The sequence below is a fragment of the Lacerta agilis genome, chromosome 1 (genome assembly GCF_009819535.1).
Source record: "Lacerta agilis isolate rLacAgi1 chromosome 1, rLacAgi1.pri, whole genome shotgun sequence".
Taxonomy (NCBI): Eukaryota; Metazoa; Chordata; class Lepidosauria; order Squamata; family Lacertidae; genus Lacerta; species Lacerta agilis.
Window position 1 is genome coordinate 121,157,560 of NC_046312.1, and position 26,752 is coordinate 121,184,311.

General features: G+C 43.6%; 1 protein-coding gene across 1 annotated transcript in view; it reads right to left on the reverse strand.

Annotated features, from left to right (window-relative positions):
- Positions 1-26,752, reverse strand: part of MYO1B (myosin IB) — a 105,698-nt gene that overhangs the window by 63,792 nt on the left and 15,154 nt on the right. Inside the window, 3 exon segments of the mRNA XM_033169011.1 lie at positions 346-450; positions 1,060-1,154; positions 24,873-24,988. Of these exon segments, the coding sequence (XP_033024902.1) occupies positions 346-450; positions 1,060-1,154; positions 24,873-24,988 (316 nt within the window).

Here is a 26,752-nt window from a genome sequence, read left to right on the forward strand (position 1 = left end):
CAGTGCCACCCGCGTCCCTTGGTTTACATTAGCAGTGAGAGAAGGTTGGGTGGGGCGGGGGAGGGCGTGGTTGATTGCCTTTGATTAACTTTAGTGAGATTTGTTTGCGTGTGTGGGAGGAGGGGAAGGGCTGTTGGGTCAAGTTGGCCATATTGATCTATATGCTGTTGGTGGATCCCTGTTATTGTTTTTGTCATTTTGGGCTGTGTATGTAATAAAGGGGAGCCAAGTTGGCTGAATACCTTAAACCCAATAACTGCTGTTTAGAGCTTTCAACTGTGTATTCAGCAACTGTGTTACTACAAGTGAAGTACATACACCAATAATTGGTTACTAGTTCCTTACCTTCAAGCACCGGATTAGACTGCAAAAGCTGTTCTTTCACTTGATTAACTTCTGCTCCTTTACCACAAACAGCCGCCACATAGGACATGACAAGTTTGCTGGCCTCTAAAGGTTAAAACAAAAAACAAAAAAATACTTTCTAAGTTGAAAAATATCCTATCCAAAATCATCACTTGCAGGAGAAATCCCTGAATGAACCATGCAGAAATAATGAATTATTCAGGTTTCAAGCCTATTGTTTTCAGCTTTTATGCTTGACAACACATTGCACTTTTAGCAAAATTGCACTAAGGAATGAAGGAAATGCCATGGCAAAACACACACGAGACAAAGTCTAGAAGTCACTCCCGATGCTCCCTGTATGCTGCTGCGGAGGAGGAATACTGCAAAGGGAGGGAGGAGCGAGGGGGGAGAGGGGCGAGCAGGAGGGTGAGGAATTGGCGGCATGGAGAGGGAGAAGGATGGGGTGGGGGTGCCCTGAATTTCCCTCTCAAAATGCTGGAGGGTATGTAATATGGAGGAGACGATCCACGGAGACTAAGTGGCTCTTCAAATGGAATTGGGCATGAAATAATTTTCAACACAACTAGACCAGACACACACAGTTCTAGGATTCGGATCAAGAACAGGGCACCCGAGCTAATACCCCAGAGTGAATTAAAAGGTCGAAGGTCAGCCCTGGATCCACTTCATTTTGTGGAAATCAAACATTACCTGTTTTTCCAGCTCCACTCTCTCCAGTTATAAGTATGCACTGGTCTTTATCTTGGTCTCTCAGAGATCGGTATGCCTCATCTGACAGGGCAAAGCTAGGAAAGAGAATACCATAAATTGAGGAGACAGGTAAGCCCTGTGTTTAATACACACATCACATCCTTCAGTCACTTTGGTGAACTGTGAAACGCTTCTATCTAGGTCAGATCCATCAGCATTCAGGAGGCAGGAAAAACAATTCCTATTCAAGTCTTGAACACAAGAATTTCTCTGCAGTAGGCTGATAAAGCAGATCAGATGATAGACATTACAAATCAGTGCCACTGTGTAGTTTTGTCTTCTGCAAATCTGCTGACTATACACAAAGTCTGATGGGAGGTTTGTGCAGGGTATACTCCCATCTATAGCCAAAGCAATTCATTTATATAATGCAGAACTGGGTGAAAGCGGCAAGCGTCTTTTTAAGATGTTTATAATGTTTGGGCGTAAAGACATGGTAGACAGGATAGACATGAGACATGCCAAGTAATATTCTTCTTCCCTTCCCACTGGGTCTCATCCATGAAGTGAAGCAGCAACCATTGCATATTCTGGCAGAGAGACCTTTTATGCCACTACCTGCTGCCTCAAAACAGGGCTTACGGTGATCAGTTCAGTTGCTGGAATAACATGGTGGCAGACACTGTCCCAGTTTGCACTAACGCTAAGCCAAACCATGGTTTAGTGGGAACATGGTTTAGGGTGGAGGCTGTGGCTGTTGTGCTATTCCCCTGGTCCAGCTGCTGCCATGCTGCCCATGTATAAACTGTGGTTTGGCTTAACATGTTATCCAAATGCAGGGTTGTGTTTTGCCTCCCCCAGATAAACCGTGAGTGGTAAGCCAAGAGCATACCTTGGTTACAGTTCTTGGTATGTCTGGAGCTAGGGGTTATAAGCCTGGGTTCAGACAGCATACTAAGCCAAACCAGGACTGAGCAGTTGCAGTCTTCTCTCCAGGAACTCACAGCTTCCACTAAACCATGGTTTGGCTTTTCATTACAGTCGTACCTCTGGTTAAGTACTTAATTCGTTCCGGAGGTCCGTTCTGAACCTGAATATGTTATTAACCTGAAGCACCACTTTAGCTAATGGGACCTCCTGCTGCTGCTGCACCGCCAGAGCACGATTTCTGTTCTTTTTTTTTTTTATAAGAATTTATTGACCTTTTTCTTATAACAACATATACCCACACCCACACCTACAATTAAACAAATACAAAACAAATACATTAATAAAACAAATACAAACAGTGTCAAGTTTTCTTGTTGCATCTTTTCTTTAAAAAGAAAATTTCTATTTCCATATCTTGACCATTGACTTCCCCTGCCCTTTCTCCTTCGAGTTCATATCCTTAATCTATTTTATAACCATTTCTCCTGAAATTCAAATTCAATTATATAATTACACACAATTATATATTCAACATTTAACTAACAATGCATCATCGTAGTAATATCTCATCATAATTCTTCTTCCATTGAAATCTTCACCAATCATTTATATCATATCTATCTCTTCTATCCTTTAAACTGCTGCTAATAACATAGTAACGCAAAATATCTCCTTTCATATTCAAACAAAAAATAAAACAGAAAGATTGTTGACAGTATTCACCCTCCGATTTCAAAATTCCATGACAGGCTACTTCAAATTTTACTTAGTGTTTCACCCCACACCCCCTCTGTCCATTATTCTTCTCCTGGTGGCCTCAACACTGAATTTCCCTGTGGCTTCCCTCTCCAAGCGTCCACAGATCCAGGCACAGTCCAAAGCTCTCCTTGCCACGAGCTCCAGGATGTCCATCTCGTCGTCTCTCAGCTTCTCCGGTTCTTTGTAGCATTCCTTTTCTTCTTGTAAAAACCATAATTCTCTGTCCCTGGCCCCCGAGCTCACACCTCGGGGACTGGATATAACAAATCTTACCGTCGCCTTGGGACTGCCACCCCCAAAAGGCGAGTTTCTTCTCCGAAGTAGCTCACTCATTTCTCTCCATCTTCCCAGACATCCTCTCAGCTCTTTGGCAAGACTTTCTTCCAAAGTGTTAAAAGTTTTAAAAGCCTCCTCTGTGGGCAATTGGTTCTCTTTCAGACCCCCACACAAGACTTTGACTTTCCTGTACAGCAGTTCCACCTTCAAAGCAGTGAGCCTCTGTTCGTCCGTTAGTCCAGAGTTCAGTACCAGTTCAAGGACGAAGCCCAGCATACTGGTAGAGGGGGAGGAAGTGGGTATCAAATTTCTACTCCTGCCTCTCTGTTCATCGCCATTTTCCTAAACTGGAGCGCAGATACCGCAACTTTAAATGGAGATATTTTCCACTAATTTACATCCCAAGAAAAAAGTTTGCCAGTCTCATGTATCAATTTTAAGCACATTGTAGCAGTCCTGTAGCAGCAGTTGCTCAAATTGGTTAGCTTCTTTAACTCGAAGGGAAGAAGGCAGGCTGCCTTTCTCCTTCCCCCCGGATCGTTCCAAAAGCTCGATTTCTGGTCAAATTAGTTACTCACGACCACCGGGTTCCTTTGGCTCCATTCTTCAAAGGTAGAACTAAGACGCTCACCGCGGGCTTTGTCGCCGCATTTGCATCCCGGTTGGGGCATATCCCCGTAAGCCCGACTCCGTTGTCCCTTCACCCCCACTCCCCCTTTACAGGGGGGGCAAGGGAAGGGTTCGGAGCCTCCGTGGGCGCAGCCGGGGAGCCCAGGGTGCGGGACGCTCTTCCCGCACCCCAACCGGAGCCCCGCTTTGCGGTTGCGGGGCTCCTAACCCCCGGGATGGATCGGGCGCCTCGCAGCCGAAGCAGCCCCGACCACCCGCTATGGCGTCGCCAGCCGGAAGTCCACGATTTCTGTTCTTATCCTGAAGCAAAGTTCCTAACCTGAAGCATTATTTCAGGATTAGCGGAGTTCTTAACCTGAAGCGTATGTAACCTGAAGCATATGTAACCCGAGGTACCACTGTACATGCAAGCTGAGCCACTATATATTATGATGATGGGTTCAAGGGACCCATCACTTATTTCCAGAGATATTCATGTGATTACCAAAACCCATGGCTCTAGAACACAAGAAGTGTCAAGCAGTGTATACAATCTTTTAAAAAAGGAAGCTATTTTCAGATGATGGGCAGTGGCAAACACCAAATAGTTGCCTGACATCAGGCCGATTATTTGGTGTTTGCCACTGCCCAACATTTTGGGGACACATCCTGGCACCAATGCCTTTATGTGTGAGGGGAAGGGAATTTAAGAAGTGTTACTGTAACATAGATATTCTCTAACACGCAGGAAGGATCCACAAAGTCTTTTTTTTTAAAATTGAATATCTAGTCCAAATTGCAACCGAGTACACAAAACACCAATATGTATAAAAATTAAAAATTAAAAACACGTGAACACGCCTTTACGAAGATGAGGATGTAAAAGTTTTTCAAATTTAAATTGAGGCAACGGTGCTGTTTTTTCCGTTATATGAAAATATTACTAAGCAACAAAAGAACAGTTATTTGCACAATATTTTTGCTACGTTCTTATCATTCATAGTAATGAAAAAATGGAAAACACAAAACTAAAAGTATTAAATGAGAAATTTAAATTTTTAAAATGCAAAACTTTTAAACAACTGCAGAAAAGTACATATACTGCTTGTAAAAATGTGGCTGTCTTTCCCCCAGTCTTCAGGCTAGATGCTTTTCAGATACAGTATCTGGAAATCACATTTAGAAAAATTTAATAAACTACATTTCTTTCACTGTCAGCAACCTTTTATAGTTCACTTTAAATACCAGCGACCAAAAACCACTGGCCTAGCTCACGAAAACCCAGTAAGTTGATGCTTTTGAGTATCGTCATTTATTTGGGGAAACTCCTTGGATACAAAACTAAGACTTTCTCCACCAATAGCCATTTTTAAACTGACCACAATAAGCACTGAGTTCGTACCCATGAGCCTCTGCAACCAACTTGCTGATTCAGCACTTAGGGAGGCCTGTGCAGTTTCAACCATGACTCAGCCAGGCTCAACATGACCAAGATTGCCAGTCTGCGTGCTAGAATTTCTGCTAAACTCTTTGCAAGGCTTTGATTTTCCTGTGTGATGCCATGCTGCTCAGTGTCAACTCTGCTTGCAGACATCATAGACATGAATTAAGACATTCAATCAATGCAACATTTTAAGGAACAACCAGCCCAAGTAAATATTATCTGCACTTTATCCAGAGGATATTTCTGTGGCTCTTGCTGATGTAAAGAATTAAAATGCCCTATTCCCTTTTAAAGTATCCAGTAATCTGCACTGCTCTTATCTCTTTGGCCCTTACCAACACTGTTTTCGTTTCCCAGTTTCTGCGGATATCACAGCCAGACTATAAGGAGAATTTCCATGTGTTCTCTGCAGACTAACTGTATTAATCTTACTGCTGAACTCCCATGAATTGCACACCATCTTAAACCTCTGATTCGGTTGTTTAAAGTCATACCAAGGAATGCTAATGCAACTCAATTGGTTTTCAGAGATTCTAGGGGCATGCTGACTGCAGCACAGTGTTAGAAACTCAGGTATGTAAGCTAGGCGCCAAATGGCTCCTTAAACCAAGCTTACAGTCGCCAAAACGGAACGTCTAGTTGCCAATTTGGGGCAAGCCATCTCTAAATAAATAAATAGTACCCCGGCCATCTGGCTGGGTTTCCCCAGCCACTCTGCGCGGCTTCCAACAAAGATTAAAAATACATTAAAATGTCACACATTAAAAACTTCCCTAAACAGGGCTGCCTTCAGATGTCTTCTAAATGTCAGGTAGTTGTTTATCTCTTTGATGTGGGAATACGTTTTTGTGGTCTTCCCGCACTTTGCCGCAGCACAAAAACCTTCCGCACAATGCACGGCAGGCAAAAACATCCGGCCAAGGTTTGCTGCCTGGATTACTCCGCGCTTGCAAAAGAGCGTGGCAGGAAGCTTTTTGGTAACGGCCGAAAGCAGTTTCCTGCCCGGAAACGCAGGCAAATGCAATGTTGTGATTGGTTTATGTTAATGCTATGACGTTCAGTTTATCAATAAATGGCCCCTGCTCTCTGTAGCGGTGTGTAGAGTGCGCGAGACAAGCCAAGAGAGAACAAGTGTGCGAGTCAAGCAAGAGAGAAAGCGAAAGAGAAACCAACGCACAGAGTAGTAGTTGGGAGAGCGCAACTCCACCATTGACTGCAGTCTCTTAGTCTTTTATTTCTTTATTTTTATTTGGCCGCCTTCTTATTTTTGGCCGCACTTTCTGCTGTTCTTTTCGCTGCCTATCCTTTCCTCTTTGGAACCTTAAAGCCTTCGTAACAACCTTCGTAACTCCAGAGAAACCTTCAGAACTCCAAACAACTTCTCACGACCTTCAGCTTCATAACCAACGGACCCAATCATAACCAGTGGGAGCAGGCACTCCAGAATTACTGGCTTATCCCAGAAGTTGGTTATCCCCACACTTTGACATCTGAAGGGAGGGTGTTCCACAGGGCAGGTGCCACAACCGAGAAGGCCCTCTGCCTGGTTCCCTGTAGCTTTGCTTCTCGCAGTGAGGGAATCGCCAGAAGGCCCTCTGCGCTGGACCTCAGTGTCTGGGCAGAACGATGGGGGTGGAGGCTCTAAAGTCGTGTTTTTCAAATGATGGACTGACGGTGACTGATTCTCAGTTAAGCACCTGGCTAGTTCAGCTGACAACCTAGAGCTAGGTTAAGAACTTTGAGAACTGGGCTATTCTGACCTCTTTTTCTTAATGGTGACATGGACCATTCATAACATACCGGTAGGAATATTCTTCACCACTGTGAGCTGGGCAGTTGGGTGGAGTAAGCGAAGCAAGCTACAGCAATTAACTATAGCATTGTTCACTGCTCCTGCTCAGGCTGCTCAGGAACATTTATGGTTCCTGAAATTCACTCCGATTGTGCAGATAAAATATAACCGTTAGAATTCTACAGGATGTGGTATTAGTGTGTGAAAACGAAGATCCCCAGGCATGCATCTCCAGATGGTGGAAATGCCAGACACCATTCTGGCACCCAGGCATATTTACTTGGCTGCAATCAGTCGATAGCCAGGGGCAAAATGCGCCTGGTGCCTGGCTAATTTCAAACACAACCTATCCACCTATGGAGAGCCTTTATGCCTCTTCGCTCCGCATTTTCAGCATTCGTTTGGGAAGAGTCTGCTTAATATTTTTGTACATTTTGCTATTGTCAGGTGACTGACAAGTAGTTTTAATCACTTTATCCCACTGAAATGCACAGGACACGCTGTAAGCCATAAACTAAGTTATTTGAAATCAATTTTCTAGGCACCTCAGGTCCCTTGGGAGAGGCAGAATAATTTTTACAATTTATTGCCTGACAATTTATCACTGTGACATTGTTTTCAGCCACAAAAAATTGCACCAAGCATTTTCGTCAAGCTCTCTGGAGTTATAATTCAGTGGATAAAGGCCTAATTCTTCCATTACCTCCATGATTATGTTAACCATATCAAAGATACAAAAAAATGTGTAGCTTCATCTGCATGCTTAAACTTGCAGACTGCTCCACCTGGCAGCAGTAAAAACCTTGCAAAGTAATGTGAGAGTGCGTCTAAGAAAAGGTGCTGCTCAAATGGTGGAAGAGGAGAGATGGGGCAAAAATTTGACTCTGCAGAAAGGCTTAAATTCTAGACAGCTGTTTTTAACAGGTAAACCTGTGGGAGTACGTAGACTCCTAACCAACTCTGCAAAAGAGGATCAGAGTTGTAGGTTGACAAAACTCATCTAGTCTTCCACCACTAACAGGCATAACATCAACACCAGCTGCCACCACACCTTGTCCCCAGGTCACCTTAGGCAATCCAAACGAGTGCCAAGCACAAGCTGAGAGCAGGTGCATTTCAAAGCTACCTTGCTTGCAGAATAAAATGCATTCTTGCTGGTAGTCTGCACAGGAAGCCCTATAGCAGGGGTCAGCAGCATAAGGCCCATGGGCCACAAGCGCCCCACAGGGGTGGTTTAAATGGCCCACGAGCCGCCTGCTTGGTGAGTCCCCGCGCGCTGCGCTAAACCGGCACAGTGCAGCACGGGGACACGCTTCTGCAGCACCGGAAATCGCGTCTGTGCACAGACATAGATGCCAGAAATCGCGGACGCACACGCTCATACACGCACGCACACACGTGATCCAGCTCACGGAGTGATCTCCTCTGGAGTGAACCAGCCCAGGTGAGGCAAACCTTTCCGACCCCTGCCTTATAGTTCTGAGTGTCAAATTAGAAGTTAGCATCTTATGCACAAAAAAGGACTCTGGAGAGCGATCCAGGAAAAAAAGTAAAAGGGAGAAAGAGAAAGAAAGAATGTTTCTGGATTTTATTCTAAAAGGTTTTCTTTTGTAAGCTAGCACTTTATTTCATAAGCTAGAACCTTTGTTTCTTTTAAAGTTGCAAACTCTTTCTAAATATACTAGCTAGGAACCAAATTGCTGCACACACATGTAATAGGGCTTTTCCAATCCCCTTTGCGTTGCAGCCCATTAGACCCCTTAAAAGCCACTCCTGAAGGCTCGTCCAGGATAGAAATATTTATGGAACACGCAAACCCCAGCAATTATTCTGCCATTATGCCCTGGGCTCTGAAGAACTTGTCCACCACGTCTGTCCTTGTTTGAGCAAAATCAAGGACTGAGCTATACAGCTGCAAATAAAACATTTTAGATGTTTTTGTAAAGTGCAATATACAAATGTGATACCAGATGGAGACAGTGAGTTATGCAAAATTCAGTATTTTTCAAAACGTTTTTTAAAAAAGCATATTCATAGGGTGTGTGGGTAGATTCTACCCAGGACTCTCAAGACTATCAATTCTACTTTCATCAACTCAGTCTGAACTATTTGCAAAGGAATATAATGGACAGATAGCTTCCTTGCTCCCATCACCACCTGCAGAGGTGGCTCAAAAAACAAGCCCTTATCTCTAGCCAGATTCACTTTTGGGTTTTCCGCCTCACTCTCATAGCTGCTTCATGACTCCCAAGTCCCTGGAAAACCAAGAGGTCAAAGAGGATTTCAGCAGTGGGAGAGGACACAGAGGACTGAGTGTGCATCAACAAACCAAGTCGCACAACTCAGACTGCAATAAGGTGAAATTAAAGATTCCCTAAGGCAACACCACTGAAGCACAATATCAAAACAAGTCCCAGTTTTCCTCTCCAGTTTAGAGATTTGAGCAGAGTGAGCAGGCATGGCAATCATCCTTTCCATTGTCCTATGGCACCGCAAACTCTTCTATTCCAAACAGCACCATTTCATTATATTCACCCACCTCTAAACCTGGAGCTGAGGACACAGTAACAGACTAGCTTTATTTTTTTTACATCAGTAAAAGCTGCTTTAGCAAACTCTTGTGAGTACGGTTCGGTGGTTTTGCCTTTGTAGCTCTTTGAGATCTACACAAGACTCTCAGGTCCTCTGGGTCTGGTTTTTCCTCCTTGGGAGAACGATGACCCACTGTAAACAAAGGTGCTAGGTCCAAGTCAGTATCAGACCCATCTGACTGCCTTTGCACTTTGATCATCTGTGTCAGTGTCAGAATCTGTATTAACACTAGCGTTGTCATCCACAGAATCTGCCTCTTCCTCATTTGCATTTTCATCACCCGAAATGACATTGAAAAATGCCAAACTTTGTCCCACTTCCTGTTGCAATCCATGCTTCTGGTTAACCTTATCACTTATGTGTCAGTCATTAGCACGCGATAGGAACCTTTTTCGTAGCCTAGAAATATGTCATGTTGGCCACGTTTACTTAACTTATCGTTCTGCAGAGTATGCACCCATACCTCTGAACCAATTTTTTAAAAAATGTTTCACATAAGGTTTTTTTTTTTTCTTGTAAAGCATCTCATATGGGGTACAGCCAATGGCTGACGAGTACCTTCAGTTGTACAGGTATGAAAAACAGCATAGGGCTTCATAGTAGCTGCTAATTTTTTGAGACACAACCTCAAGGAGCAGCTGAGAGAGAAGGCTGCCAGTATGACATTTTTTGGCTGGCCACTCAGCAGAATATGTGGAGATCCCTGTCTCAAGGCCTCTCATGGGTCCATCAGCATGAAGCAGGCAGCACACCCCAACAAGCCCACCAGTTCAGCAGAAGGAAACATTAAGTGTAAATTACTATTATTAATTAAATGTATATCCCATATTTCCTTCAAGGAGGTCAAGGTGGTGTGCATGGTTCTCCCTGCCCCTCCTCGTTTATTCCCCACGACAACCCTGTGAGCTAGGTTAAGCTGAGAGGTAGTGATTGGCCCAAGGTCACCCAGTGAGCTTCATGGCTGAGTGGGGATTTGAACCCTTGTCTAGTCCAACACTTAAATCACTACACTACACCACACTGCTTCACCAGGAAGTTATAAGAAGTCCCAATGAAGTGTTCTTAACTCACCGTTCTCCTGCTTACATGTGTAGGGTGTTGATGATGCGTTGGGGGCAGCCCGACTCTCATGTCAGCCATGAAGTCCCGACCCATATCAGTGCCTAGCCCTTCATACTGTTAACATCCATAGCTGCAAACCTCAATTACCAATCCAGTCTTCTGAGCAATCATGTAATTACTGAAGCAAATAAATCTTTCACATTCTTCTCATTTTAAGAGTTTCAGGCATGTGTTTCCAATTTATTTTGCCAGGATGTCAGCAGGGCTATTCACTGCCCTTAAAAAAAAATGAAATAAGGGCTTGTTGTGAAGTATTCACATAAAAGGAAACCGTATTAGTCTCCTACCACATGAAGGGAGGGGGGAACCCTGCCCCCACCAAATGACGTGGGCTATACCTATTTAAGTTACTCCATATTGAGCGCTAAATTTTCTTTGCAAAATTGTATTTTATCACTCCCCCGCCTCCCAGTTCTTATTTGCCACACCACCACCATTCTTAGAACCGATAAGGCACCAGGGTAAATTTAAGAGAATTCGTAGCTCTATAGTAAGCAGCCTTCGCCAGCCTAGGTGCTTTGAACCGCAACTCCCAAACCAGCACTGCTCTGCTCATCGAGGCTGATGGGATTCAATCAATCACCTTTATTGGCATGGAGAGAATACAAAAATATATGGGTCAAAGTATAAAACTGGCATCTGTTCAAAAGAGGAGATACTTTAAGATAGAATTGTAAGTTTAAAAGTGCCTCTCAAGTCTCATAACAACGTAGTTTCACAGCGTCACTCAGAAATTTTGCTACATTCTCCATGATATCATGCCTACAGCCCAGTTGGAAGTCCAGTAGGAGTAAGCACAATTCAACCTTTCTTTCAGTATGGGGTTTAAATATCTGTCCTGGATTTTTTTGCATTAAATAGACAGTAGAATAAAACACGTGCAATGGTCATAGTCCGAAACATCTGGAGGGCACTGGGTTGGCAAAGACAGAGATTTTTAAATGCTATGAAACATACTTGTCTCCCCACCGACCTTTCCTGCATAATTTTGGCCCACCTTCTCAAAAACACAACTGTTTCATCGAAGAATCATCTTCAAAATGGGTCTTTAATCCACTTTCTAATCCTGCCCTACTCAAAAGCCTCAGGAGCAAATAAACTCTACCCATGATAACATGCAATATTCTTAATGTTTATACCCCTTAAGCACTAAAAACAGATCAAAGTTTTAAAAAAGAATTTCACAATGCTTGGAATTGCTCAGGATTGGATTTTGGGGGCATCCAGCCTCTGTGAAACAGGCACCCCTGTTCTCCATAGACATGTGGCCAGGCTGCAGAAGGTGCTCTCAAGTCACCTTCTATTACAGAAACACAGGGTATAGAATCATAGAATTGTGGAGTTGGAAGGGCTCCCAAGGATCATCTAGTCCAACCCCCTGCAATGCATGAATCCTGCCCAAAGTCCCTGGGTGGGCTTGAACCACCAACCTTCTGGCTCACAGCCAGACACACTGACCCATTGTGCCACAAGGCAGGCAGTGATCTCTTGGTTGCAGTCCAAGCAAAACCAAGCCAAATCTTTGAAAATGTGCCCCAAGGACAAGACGCCAGGGGTCATTCATGAACACTATCATGCAGCAAGAGAGACACATAACTTTTTTCGGGCAAGAGAAGTGCTAGTGTTATGATGAGATGCTCGTGAGAGCGGCACATGCTTCCTTTTGAACTTAAAATTGTCCTGAAATCCCTCGTTTCAGCGAGACGATACTCATTCAATTTTCTGGGGGCCAGAACGAACGCTCCAAACAAAACCCTTCTTGCCCCCCAGAAACACTGTTCTTCCCCCCCCCCCACTGTAAGCAAACAACAGCGCAGCCCGTCCCTGCTGCTTGCTCACACCAGGTGGCACATCCTTCTCCTACAATGTCCCCACCATCTGGAATACCCTCAATGCCTCCGAGTCTAATTGACTCATAGCTCTTTTCAAACCCCACATTTAAGGCACACTGCTTCCATTTGCCTTGCAAGCACCAACTCTTAATGCTCGAAGGGGGAAGGGGTGGGGGAGGAGAAGGAAAATCAGCCCTTGCGACTCATTTTCCCTTTCATCCTATCCCACTAATAAGACTCATAAACGGCTGCGCATATTTTTCTCATTTGCGCATATGCAGTTTTAAGTACGCCACTTTTACGTTTCGAACCACATGCTCAATTGCCTGAAACGTTCGTTTTTACCCTTTTCAGTGTTTTATCTTCTTTTATTTTAAAAAATGTGATAAGAGTAGATTTCATGCTGTGTGGTTTTTATAAAGGCGGCGGGGAGGGGGGAGAGTAAATGTACGAGAAGAAGGAAATGGCATGGTACACGACACGGAGAATAAGACTTCACACACTTACACAAACCTTTAAAGTTGAAGTCACACTTTTAGTACATTAAGGAAAACTTACTAACTTGATCAATATATTTTTTAAGCAGAAAAGGGACAATAAATTTGTTCTCCCTCTTTTTTTAGTTAATATTGAGGACTGTCATTTATTATAACTACTCTCAATGTAATATTTCACTTCCTTTGGGGAAATAATTCAATTTTGCAATTCTGTTTACACCTACAATTGGCGGAGGGGTGGGCAGGGGGCAGAGATATCAGGGGAATGGAACCTCCTTACCATTCCTCGAAATTGCATGCTTCTTTCTCTGAACAATCAATGGCAATTTACAGTATTTCGAGATATCCCAAGGGTATCATTTTAAACATAATTGTAATGGGAAATATGTTTTGTTCTTTTGGGGGGCAGTTATTCTGCACATTTTCCTGCTAAAGTGGGGTTCACTGTAGTTAGACGCATGCTTAATGGGAGGAGGGAAGCGAGAGATCTTTTTAAAATAGCTGCTTCTCTGTACACAACTTCAACTAACAGATGTGCTGCCAGGTGTGAGTTTAGCCATTCAATTTACAACCTTGAACTCGCACAAGAAATATAATCAAGATTAAAAATGAAAGTGCGGAGGTGGAGGAGGAAAAAGTTAAAAGTTCTTAATATTGAAAAGTGAAAATCATTGTGCATCTAAAAGAAAGAAAGTATACACACACATTGCTTTAATATAATACGTTCCCACATTACCTATAATTTAGTAACCTAAAAATGCTAAAGCAGGTTTTATTTGAGCTTCCACTCCAATATTGGGGTGGGTGAGTGGGTGTACATGAGAGAGAGAGAGAGAGAGAGAGAGAGAGAGAGAGAGAGAGAGAGATCACCAGCTAAATGTCTGAAATAAGGATGGAACTATGTTAGGATTAAGGGACGCGGCTGGCGCTGTGGTCTAAACCACTGAGCCTCTTGGGCTTGCCAATCAGAAGGTGGGCGGTTTGAATACCCGCGACGGGGTGAGCTCCTTTTGTTCAGTCCCTGCTCCTGCCAACCTAGCAGTTCGAAAGCACGTCCAAGGGACCGCTCCGGCGGGAAGGTAAACGGCGTTTCCATGCGCTGCTCTGGTTCACCAGAAGCGGCTTAGTCATGCTGGCCACATGACCTGGAAGCTGTACGCCAGCTCCCTTGGCCAATAAAATGAGATGAGCGTCGCAACCCCAGAGTCGTCCGTGACTGGACCTAATGGTCAGGGGTCCCTTTACCTTTACCTATGTTAGGATGCAGACTATGCCGACAAAGGTCCGTATAGTTAAAGCTATGGTTTTCCCAGTAGTAATGTACGGAAGTGAGAGCTGGACCATAAAGAAGGCTGATCGCAGAAGAATTGATGCTTTTGAATTATGGTGCTGGAGGAGACTCTTGAGAGTCCCATGGACTGCAAGAAGATCAAACCTATCCATTCTCAAAGAAATCAGCCCTGAGTGCTCACTGGAAGGACAGATCCTGAAGTTGAGGCTCCAGTACTTTGGCCACCTCATGAGAAGAGAAGACTCCCTAGGAAAGACCCTGATGTTGGGGAAGATGGAGGGCACAAGGACAAGGGGACGACAGAGGATGAGATTATTTGGACAGTGTTCTCGAAGCAACTAGCATGAGTTTGGCCAAACTGTGGGAGGCAGTGAAAGATAGGCGTGCCTGGCGTGCTCTGGTCCATGGGGTCATGAAGAGTCGGACACGACTGAACGACTGAACAACAACAAATGTTAGGATTGCTATGTTAGTATCCGGATAATAAAGTCCTCGACCTGCATGAACAAATGCTTTCCTCTAAGGTAGTGGTTCCCAACTGGTGTTCTGGGGACCCTAGAAAGTCAACATAACCCACCCAGGGGGTCCGTGGCACATACCCATCAGCTGTCTGGGATATCTATTGGGGGGGGCTGTGCTCTCGTGTGGGTCACGTGACTTGCATTAGACCTTGTCCTGGAAGACATGCATCCCCATTTTGAGCTGGGACATGTTGGAGCCATGGTGGTACTAGTCACATAAGAAAACTACCACAGAGATATCAGCATTTTCAAAAGCAGGGGGCCCATGGTTTGGCTTTTGGAAAAACAGTACTGCAGTACTTAGCTAATTAGGAGCCACCGCTCTAAGCCAAAGTCACCTTTCAATCCAGTCTTTAACATTTAAGTTATCAAAAACTGTTGGTTCCATCTTGTACGCGTTTAATAAAATTATGTGTATCTTAATAGCTAGAAACTTTTGTTCCCTTTTTATACATCAAAAGCTTCCCAGAGCAAAGGTAGTTAAAACAAAAATCCAAAACTCAAGCAGGATAGGCTAGCCTATTTATTAAGGATTTGTTTAGGGGGTGAGGTTCAGGCTATCAGCTTTTCAGCAAAAAAACGGCTGTTTCCAATGATTTCTGGCTGCCACCCTTATTGTTACTTTAAATAATGGCCAAAGGCACTTAGGGCAGCAGATGGATGCCATTTGTATGCTGTAAATTGAAGCAGGGAGGGGGGGGGGATAAAGCCTTAAACATAAATGACACATTTTCAATGAAAGGGACAGGCAGCTGCTGTTAATTGCAACTGGGGGCCTCTACAACTAATGGTCATATATTTACTAGGAACAAAGGGAATATAACAGAGAACCATCAGCACTCATGCCAAATACTTTAGTTTACATCTCTTTCTTTTACACAGGGCACATCTTCATGCTTCTTATTTAGAATAACAACTTGAACTAGGCAATGTTGACTTCTGACTTCCTTACCCCTTTAGGATTTGGGTGATGGGTTTGATGCTTTACAGTTTTCTGAAATCCATCCATAAACTGACCTGTCGGAAACTGCTAGGTCCCAGTTTACTTTATGCCCCCCATCACCGCCACACCTGGTCAGAATGTCATTAGTCTCTCAGAACTTAATCTGCATCCCACAAGCTTACTAAGGGCTCCCCTCCCTTGCCAAATTTAGGATCGGGTCACATTTCACTTTTTGAGACAATGGGAGCATTTCCTTGTCTAAAATTAAGACCGAACTTAGGGTTTATTGTTCAGACATTTGCCTGAATGCGTGAAGAGCGGAGACTGGGAAACGCTGCTCCCCGCACACATTTGATGAAGAATCATAGAATCGTAGAGTTGGAAGGCACCCCAAGGGTCATCTAGTCCAACCCCCTGCAATGCAGGAATCTCAGCCAAAGCCGAGTGTAAATGTCTAAATGAACCTATGCACATACAAATTTGTGTGTAGGCTCTGCCCATGTGGCTGGGGACCCTAAGGAATGGAGGCAGAGTGTGTGGTCATGCTCCCCAGCCCCCCGCTCATTTGGGCAAACATCTGAACACTGCTAAAACACCTGCCTCTCGAAGACCAGCTACTAGTATCTTCAAGACCAAAGCTCCTAAAATTTCAATGGGGTAGTTTTCTTATTACGATTATTATTAATAATAAATGCATTACTAGCAGCAGTAGTAGTAGTAGTAGTAATAGTAATACAGTGGTACCGTGGGTCTCAAACGCCTTGGTACTCAAACAACTTGGAACCCAAACACTGCAAACCCTGAAATAAGTGTTCTGGTATGCGAACTTTTTTCAGAAGCCGAACGTGCTCTGTTTTGAGCGCCACACTTCCGTTTTGAGTGTTACACTGAGGTCTGTCTGTTTTTGCTATTTATTTTGTGGTTGTTTGTTGTTGTTTTTTGCGACTGTGTGGAACCCAGTTCAGCTACTGATTGATTGATTGTGTGGCTGCAGTACATTGTTTATTGCTTTCCTTTTAATGGATCAATGATCTTGTTCATGGTCTTGTTCAGATCAGGCCCAGTGGACAGTCCGGGAATCAGCGTGTTTTTACATGAGTAGAATGTATGTTTTATTTAAAACGCATCTCTGGGTTATTTGGGGGGCATAGGAATTCATTCATTTCCCCCCCCCAAAAAAATAGTCTGGCCCCCCACAAGGTCTGAGGGACAGTGGACCGGCCCCCTGCTGAAAAAGCTTGCTGATCCCTGGCTCTTGTTAGATAGTAAAATTCATGTTAAATTGCTGTTTTAGGGGTTGTTTTTAAAAGTCTGGAACGGATTAATCCGTTTTGCATTACTTTCTATGGGAAAGCGCGCCTTGGTTTTGGAATGCTTTGGTTTTGGAACGGACTTCTGGAATGGATTAAGTTTGAGAACCAAGGTACCACTGTAATAAAATTGCACATCTGCTTCAATGTTTAACCACCCTAGTTACATGTGGTGAGTTAGGATCTCATCTAAGCAGCTAAGTGGGGAAGTCTCGGTTTCAGGGTTGCCAACCAACCAGAAATAGAAATGGCCTGGCTGTGGTTTAGGATTTGCTTCTAAGCCAGTAGCCAGAAATCAAGGAGCAAGATGGGGGAGGCCTCCCTGTCAGCTTTTAAATTGTGCACCTTAGGTAAACAGACTTCCTCTGCATTAAAGACTACTAACTTCATCCATTTTTCCAGAGGTCTCCAAGCACTGGGGACAATTTTTTTAAAAACAGTTGGCAATCCTAGCATGAGCAGCCTAGTATCTTTTAATGACTCTCTGTGTTTCTTTTCTCTTTTTAAATATAATTGCAAGGCCGCACAGTAGTCTACAATGGAAGTGTCCATGTGTCAATGCTCAAAGTGTGCAGATGTGTTTATGTTTACAAGCGCATTGTTTTCTCAGCTTTACTTTTCCTCACTGAGAAAAGGCCCCAACATCATTAAGCTACGGTCGGAATCTGGTAAAAGCCAATTTTGCAAAACCACTTCCCATTACATAAACAAAATGTAGCTCTCAATACATTTCTAATCCTACAGAACCAATTAATTTAAAATATATCTATGTGTGAATCGAGAGCAGAAGCGCATGCCATCTCCTAAAAAAAAAAAAAACAATTACAGGCCATTAAATACTCCAGACACAAAGAAGTTTCATTAAGAAAATACACATATACAATATGGTGAAATACTGAAGTTAGCAGTTCTCTCTCCAGATGCTCACTTTACGAACATTACAAAATCTTGGTCACCAAAGCAAGACTTCAATAGTATGCAAGATGGAATATTGGGAATTCAAGATGTTACGGCTGGGATGATTGGAAGCCTGGCACAGGGTGAGGGGTGGCGGAGGGAAAAGTAAACACAAATATGAAAAAATATATATGAATGTACAGGTGAAACTTGAAAAATTAGAATATTGTGGAAAAGTCCATTTATGTAATGTCAGGAAATCCCCCTCCCCACAATCGGTGCATTTCACCAGCTCGTCCTCGCCCTCCTCTGCCGGAAGCTCCCATTCCTCCAGTGGGGAGGGGGAGTCGGAGGCAGGAAGAAGAAGAAGAAGAAGAAGAGTTTGGATTTGATATCCCGCTTTTTACTACCCGAAGGAGTCTCAAAGCGGCTAACATTCTCCTTTCCCTTCCTCCCCCACAACAAACACTCTGTGAGGTGAGTGGGGCTGAGAGACTTCAAAGAAGTGTGACTAGCCCAAGGTCACCCAGCAGCTGCATGTGGAGGAGTGCAGACACGAACCCGGTTCCCCAGATTACGAGTCTGCTGCTCTTAACCACTACACCAAACTGGCTCTCCAGTTTGGCGGTGCAGGGGCTCTGACAGGATCGCAGAGCCTCAGCGCCAAGGGGAAAGTGGGGAACAGGGTCAGGTTCCCACACTCCGAGGGCGCAGACTGGAAGGGCGCGGAAAGGGGAGGCAGGGGTTCAGAATCCTGCGCCTCTTTTGCTGGACAAAGAACAGGAAGGGGTCATTCCTGGACTCTGCAGAGGGATGAGATGGACGTTTGATCTTTTGCTCCACTGTATATAGCTGTGCACAATAAATAACTTAGTTTTAGAAGTTCTGCGTCTGGCGCTTTACTCATGAGCAACCACTGAACATCCTTACATGTAAGCAATTGTTTTCAATGGCTACTGGAATTTAATATATGAGATAGACTCATGAAATGCAAAGTGAGATATGTCAAGCCTTGGTTTGTTATAATTGTGATGATTATGGTGTACAGCTGATGAAAACCCCAAAGTTGAAATTGTTAATTTGGGGTTCTCATCAGCTATACGGTATAATTATCACAATTATAACAAATAAAGGCTTGACATATCTCGCTTTGCATGTCATGAGTCTATCTCATATACTGGTATTAGTTTCACCTTTTAAGTTGAATTACTGAAAGAAATGAACCTTTCCACGATATTCGAATTTTTCAAGTTTCACCTGTATATCCACAATAGATGTCTGTATATTTTAATGCTGGTTTTTTTTCAATAAAACCTTTTAATTTAAAAAAAAAAAAAGACTGACAGTTCACTATGAACATTGAGCAATAAGAGATGTTGCCGGCAACAGGAAATCTAAACAGTGTTGTGGTGAAAGTATTTTAACTATTTCTGATTCACAATCCTGACATACGAGAACAAGAACATTAGGAATTTTACAAAGAAATGAGCACTGCAAAGTATTTTAGATTAGATTTTAGGAGTGCCAACTGAAATTTAATTTAGGTATCCACTAGGGTTGCCATGTTGTCTGATTTACCAGGTTTTGCCTTGATTCTAGCTATGCTACTGACTAGGTGTATCCAATTCTCAATTTTCATTAAAAAAGAGAAATGAAATTCCAAGTCCTTCAAGAACTCAAGAGGCAAAATGTGTAACCAACACTATGTCCAATTCTTTCATGAGAAATATGCCTACTAACATATTTAAGTGTTCTTAGCCAACGAGTGAAGTCACAACTACAAGTGACATTTGGGGGAGATATGTTAAGCTATGGTATAAACTATAGCAGTCATGGTGAACCTCTGGCCTGTGCCCCACATCTAATGACATAAGGGCTTACCGAAACACAATTTTTTGTCTGCCTTCTAAAAGACAGAAGTGACTTGTAAGAAAGAAGTTTCTCAAACTGTGCCATACAGACCACTGGGGTTCCCATAAATTCCATTCAGGTGGTTCACAAAAAGGTCGAAGAACACTCAGGAATATGTGTCATTGGCTCTGTACTAAATTTATTTTATTTTATTTGCTGATACTGTGTGGGAATACGTTTTAGGGTTTTCCTGCGCAATAGCCGCTTTGCTAATCCTTCCGCGCAACGCGCAGAAGGAAAGAAGATCCGGCCGGAGATTGGAGCCTGGATCCCTCCGCACCTACCCGAAAGCGCGCCAGGAAGCCTCCTGGTAACGGTCGCAAGGCTGGTTTCCCGCCCGGAAACACTCGTTATTGTAATGCTGTTATTGGTTGATGCTTATTTGATGACGCTGTATAATTTGCCAATCAATAGCCCTGCCTCTGTTAGCTCGACGACGAGTACGAGCAGAGCGACAGAGAGACGGAGAGCTCCCTTGCATTGAGTGCACTTGAAACCACCGACTGCAGTCTCGTTTATTTGGCCTCCTTCTGCTTCTTCGGCCACACCTTTTGCTTTGCTTCTTGCTGCCTATCCTATCCTCTTTAGACCTTCTGCAACTCCTAAAGCTCCTCATGACCTTCAAGAACCTTCATAACCAGCCGGAGCAGGCTCTCAGACGACTGGTTATCCCAGCAACTGGTTATCCCGACAATACTGGAGACAGAGAGGCTGCTTTGACCTGAGCCAAATTACCAGAAGCAGCTTGCAAAGCCCTGGGGCCCATGGTTTTCATTACACTACAGGGATGGAGACGTCTTTAACTTTTCCCTTAAAATGTGCCAGTTTGGTGTGCCTCTTCTTAGCAGCCTGGGCCTCAAGACCAAATGTTTTATTTTTACTAATGTGTGTGTTTGTTTTTAAATTAGCATCACTCTGCTGCATTGTGCTTGTTAAGAGTTCCGTACAGATTAAGTATTTGCTTTGATTATGGAGGACAAAAATGTTTAAGGGGTATGCTGAAACCCCCAACCATTTTCATGGGGTCCAGGGAGTTAGGGGTGAAGTTTGCTGCAGGGCATGTCTGGCGAATTCCACACAGCCGGGGAGAATGCAAAAGTATCTGCATCATCACACTGTTAACATCCACACAGATCTGAGTGGCCTGAGGGAAGGCATAGCTGCACAGTGAATTCCACAACCCCCTACACACTAATCTGCAAAAAAAAAAAATGCAACTTCCTTTTAGAAAAAGTTAGCAGAATTCTCCATGCCTTCTGGACACTTTCAAACCACCACCCAGTTCCACAGGGATTGATGTGAACACACACCACACAGAGAGAATTATGTATTCAAAGTAGGTGGGAGTTCTATAAAAAGATAGCTATGCACACATTTTTAAACCATTCATCCAAACTTTCTTCCCCATTTTTTTAATATATGGTATATGATTCCACCCCACCCCTCGCAAGGCTCCAGCTCAGATGCATGAATCACATCTGCCACAAAAAGGCCCAACAGTCGTAGTATACATAATACTTTTCAATAATAGTTCAATACTGAAACCAGGAAAGCTAAGCAGCACATCAGGTTAAAGGACAATCAGTTGACATTTGAGACCACCCTACCTTGCCCGAATTTACCGGTACTTTTCACTTTTGTTTTACTGGTGGAGGGGACGACCCTGATTGCTTTTAAAAGTATCAATTCTTGGTAAGACTTAAAATTAGGCTGCAAATGGTAATTAACAAGTTTTCAAGCACAATTCTGCAAGAGGGGCAATATATAACCACATGGCTGACTATACTGCTACAGGAAACTTAGGATGTTTCTCTCGTCTCCCCCCAAAACTGCCACCCCGAGGGGAGGGGGCACAATAAACAACTATTTGTTTTGCTCATATACACACACATTTAAATAGCGCCTCTAATATCTGGCATTAACGTAGAACAGGGAAGCTAAGTACAGGGTGGGGCCATCCATCGTTTGGACCCAGAAATGTGGTTAATGGTGCTTTGACACTGTCAACAAAAAGAGACAGTGCCTTGCCTGTCCTCATAAGACACATTTTCCCTACCTAGCCACATATATCTGTTTTGCATGCACTCAAGGTATATGCACACCCTCCGGAGTGTACCTATTTTCTAGGGACAGTCCCAGATTTGCAAAGCTGTCCCAGTTTCAGATTTGATCCCAGAATGTCCTAATCATAGAATTGTAGAGTTGGAAGGGACCACAAGGGTCATCTAGTCCAACCCCCTGCAATGCAGGAATCTTTTGCCCAATGTGGGGCTTGAACCCATGACCCTGAGATGAAGAATCTCATGCTCTACCAGCTGAGCTATCCTTAGGACGTCCCTATTTTTCGCCGAAGAAACGTTGGTGGGTATGGAGTTATGTGACCCCTGAGGCAAGGAGGTAAGTAACTATAGAACCTGAAGGCAGCCCTATATAGGGAACACCCTTCACAACAGATGCCAAGGAGATAAGTAACTCCTTTAGAAGATACCTGAAGGCAGCCTTCTATGGGGAAGCTTTTAAATGTTTAATGTTTTATAATGTTCTTATTATGTTGGAAGGCGCCCAGAGTGGCTGGGGCAACCCATTCAGATAGGCGGGTCACTGTGCGTAACGCGGATGTGCGTATCCTGAACACACGGGGGGGGTGGAAACAAAAAAACAGAAGTAGCGCAATTTGAGCACTTCTGCACTTGCACAAAGTGTGCAGAAGCGTTCTGCGCATCCGTGGGTCGCGCACGCTCCGAAAACGTTTCCGGGTTGCGGGCGTTCTTAACTCGATTGTCTGCAACCCTGGGTGTGCATAACCCAGGGTTCCACTGTATTATTATTATTAATTATTATTATTATTAATGAATAGGGCGTCCCTATTTTCATCAGAGAAATGTTGGAGGGTATACATATGTACTACTAAGCGGCACATGAATACCAGATAAGAGGGAATCAACTGGTTTTCTGAAGTTGGAAGGAACTGTTATTTAAGATTTTGTTTTCCTGGTGTCTGTCTTTAATTTGTTCTCCAGTGATATAGAACTGCACATCCCATGACCTCTTAGCCTGACATTTGCCTTCCTGCTTCCTCAGCACATTCTTCCCTCGCTACTCAAAGTGAGATCGGGCAGAAGTGGGCCAGAACCACACAAAGCACATCAGCAAAAGTTTTTCCTTTGCCCTCCGGCAAAATCACAGTGGTAGTTAGGGTGGTCTCAGAGGCGGCGCTTGAGACTTCCATGCGGAGCTTCGACATTTAATGCCAATACTTATTCGCTTGGTAGACATCAGGATTTCATGGCCTCCTTGGCAAACGCAGATTCCTGTTATCTCTTGGGGATTTTCCTACTGATACATCTGCAGATGCTGTTGATACACTGGGGAGTGCCTAGAATGCAGAGATGGCCCCGGCTATTGCCATTATTATTCCTATACCAGGCATCCTCTCCTGTCGCACAGAACTAAACAATTTCAATGGTTTTCTGAGAAGGCAAAAGCAACAAAAGGAGTGGGGTGATAGATAAAGAACAAGTCCCCCATCCCTTCCAAAAAGGACCAGACTGAGAATCTGAGTACAAGTAAATCTTAGAACAGTTGGTCCTCAACTGCAACTCCCACTAACTCCTAGCTGAGGGAATTGGGAGCAGTTAGAAACTCAGAGACATCAGCTAATTACCAAATGGCACCTTAAGCCTAGGTTATCATAGCAACAATGGAAGGTCTAGACACCTTTTTTGCCATGGAATTTATCATAATCATCATCATTTCTATACAGCTTCATTTTAAAAGAAAAAACCCTCAAAACATCAAAACATCAAATAAAACAATTTATTTATATAGCTGCCCCCATAGCAGAAGTACTCTAGGAAGTCAGTGTGGTGTAGTGGTTGAGTGTTGGACTAGGACCTGAGAGATCAGGGTTCAAATCCCCAATCAGTCATGAAGCTCAGGTGATCTCAGGCCAGTCACAGCCTCTTAGCCTACCTCACAGGGTCGTTGTAGGGATTCACTGGGGGGGTGAACCATGTGCCCCTTGGTGAAAAAGCAGGGATATATATGCAAAGCCCTATTCTCAATTTGCAATTACATATACCCAGTCTCAATTCGCAAGGTTTCAGTTTGCAGAGAAATCAGAACATTTAATCACGGAACTGTCTTGATTCAGAGCAAGGGCGAAAGCGAGGTGACAGGGAAGATTTTTTTATAAATAGAAGGTGCAGGAAGAAGGAAAAGAAGGGAGTGATGAAGGACAGAGGGCCCACATCCCTGCCTAAAGAAAGAAATGCACTTTGACCCAGTTAACACTACAAAACAAACTGGGTTGGGAATCCCTGTTTGTAAACCGCGGCTTAGCAGAAATAAGAAAACTGAAGGTTGTGGCTGCTTCCCCAATCCTGCTGATGACATGCCTCCCAGCGCTAAGTCACGGTCTGGCTTAGCATTTGACCTCCAAACTTGGGCTCATAGTCTGTCTCATTCCAGATAAGCCACGAGTTTCAACCAAGATTTGTTCTTGGCTCCCGACATCTGCTTCGTAGAGATTCAGAAGTAATGCTAAGCCAGAAGTAGCATGGCAACAGCAGGAGGACCAGGGGAGGAACGTGGAGGCTTGACTTAACGTTACGTGCGACATGTCTACCATTTCAACAAGCAGGTATTCCTAACCCAGCTTGCCTTGTAAGGTTAACCTTTTAACTTTTCCATGTCCATCCATCCATTTGCAAATACTCCTCCAGTCGCTTCCTCTCCTGCCCTGCCTCCCAGTCAGGTCTAGTTACTGAAGCCAGGAAGAGTAGGAGAGGGCGCAAAACACAGGGCTTCTATTTTCAGTGGCCACCAAGCATCTGCTGTTTCATCTAATTCTGGCCTAAGATGTAACTAGAAAGTAACGTCGTCTGTAAGACCAACTTCTATCACAATCAGTGAATAAAATATCCAGATTTCTTCCCTCGGAACAAAAAATTCTGCGAATAAACTTACAGCTAATCAAAGGCACAACGGATCAAACACATTCTGTGACTTGCAGGAAACAGATGTTCCCGTCTATAAACTGCATTTCTTGAAGAAGAGTAAGAACCTGAAACTTTTTACATACTTACATGTGAGGTCTGAGTTCATAGAAGTTTCTGTTTCTGTATTCTTCCACTTTTTCTGGGGAATAAATAGGCAGCAATCTGTATGGATTTATCGATATCACCACACTACCGATGTAAGTCTGCAGAAAAGAAAGAATGCACAGTGGGGTTTTAACAGCTGATATGACGATTTAACTTACAAAATATGTTAAGCATAGCTGTCAACTTTTCCCTTTTCTTGCGAGGAATCCTATTCGGAATAAGGGAATTTCCCTTTAAAAAAGGGAAAAGTTGACAGCTATGCATGTTAAGGAACGCTTAACTCTACCTTATCATTTGCACTGGCAGAATTATGACCTGAACTCCCCACATATGAAGGAAATTTCAAAACTGGCCAAATTAAAAAACAACAACCCAGCTTTAATTCTAAAAAGTAAAGTGGAATACAGGATTAACTTGATGAATTCATCATGAAATATTATTTTGCCTTTAAGAACACAAAACCAGCAAGTCAGTAGAGGATAAGACTCTTAATATCAGGGTCGTGGGTTGGAGTCATACGTTGGGTGAAATATTCATGCACTGCAGGGGGTTGGACTAGATGACCCCTATGGTCCCATCCAACTCTATAAATCTGTGATTCTATGAAGAATGTTTTTGGATTTGTTTAGGCCTGTGCATACTTTACAAAGTGAGAAGCATTATACTATAACCTACCCTAAAGGCTCTGTTGCTCCATTTAAAAGGATATAAATCCAAAAGGGGTGGATGGGAAGCCCTTCATATTTACTAATACTGAAGAGCGATTTGGCAAAACGTCATGTTCATATTTTAGAAATGCTCAAAAAGCAGGATGACTTCATCTCTCATTACTGAATGGCAAGAGGAAAATACAGCTGGAAGTGAAGACGGATGAATTGTGATTTGATACCATATAATCAGCAAAGGTCTCAAGAAACAGAGGGGGGAAATTCTAAAACAACTACTGCACAAAAGCATTGCATATTTGAACTCAAATTCTTCGGGGGGGGGGGCAGGAATCCTCTTCGGACAACATAAGGGGAAATTAAGCAAGATACAAAAGGTTATGTCTGAGGAGAAGTGGGGGTGCTATTTTTCTTTTTGTAATTAAGCTGTTCTGACATTCTGAGAGCGAGGAACCAGCTGTTCACCAGTGTGCTCCAATTCCAGTATACCACATCCTAAAATAACCCATTTTTTTTTCAAGAGGTCAAAAAACGACACCTAGTCAGGGGCACATCCATGTTCTTAAGTTTAAGCTGAAGTATGTCAAGAAGTCACTGCTTTGGGTTCGGTACGACTCAGAAAGCAATCTTTGCACTAATTTAGTCACCTACAGCTTCACTCCAAAGTTAACTGTGTTGCAGTCCCTGTAATGGGAAGAGGTGGCCGGGGGGGGGGGAGGGACACGCCAGGGAAAGAGAATTTTCCCACACAAAACCCTCCTTCCCACCAGGACTCCAGCATAAACAAGTCCAGATATAAATGACTTAATTCCTTGAGCATGGAATGAGTGCAATTGCATTCCAGCGATGAAAACAGAACTCCTGTGGGTAGGGGGAAGAAAATGCCACAGCATCGAAGGGATTAGAATATCTACGGCTTGCTGCGAGTTCTTATACTGCTACTATTTTGGAACTGCAGCCCCAAAGGACTGGTCTCGTGTTCAAAGCACAGGAAGACATTGAATTCCTCTCTCTGCTTTGCCACAGAAGTTTGTGTAAGCCTGGGCCACAATTTGGCTTATCTGGGCATTAATAATTGACACACACACACACACACACACACACACTTCGCTAAGACTGATGGATGGAATCTGGCTGTTGCCATGTTGTTGTTGTTGTTGTTGTTCAGTCGTTCAGTCGTGTCCGACTCTTCGTCAC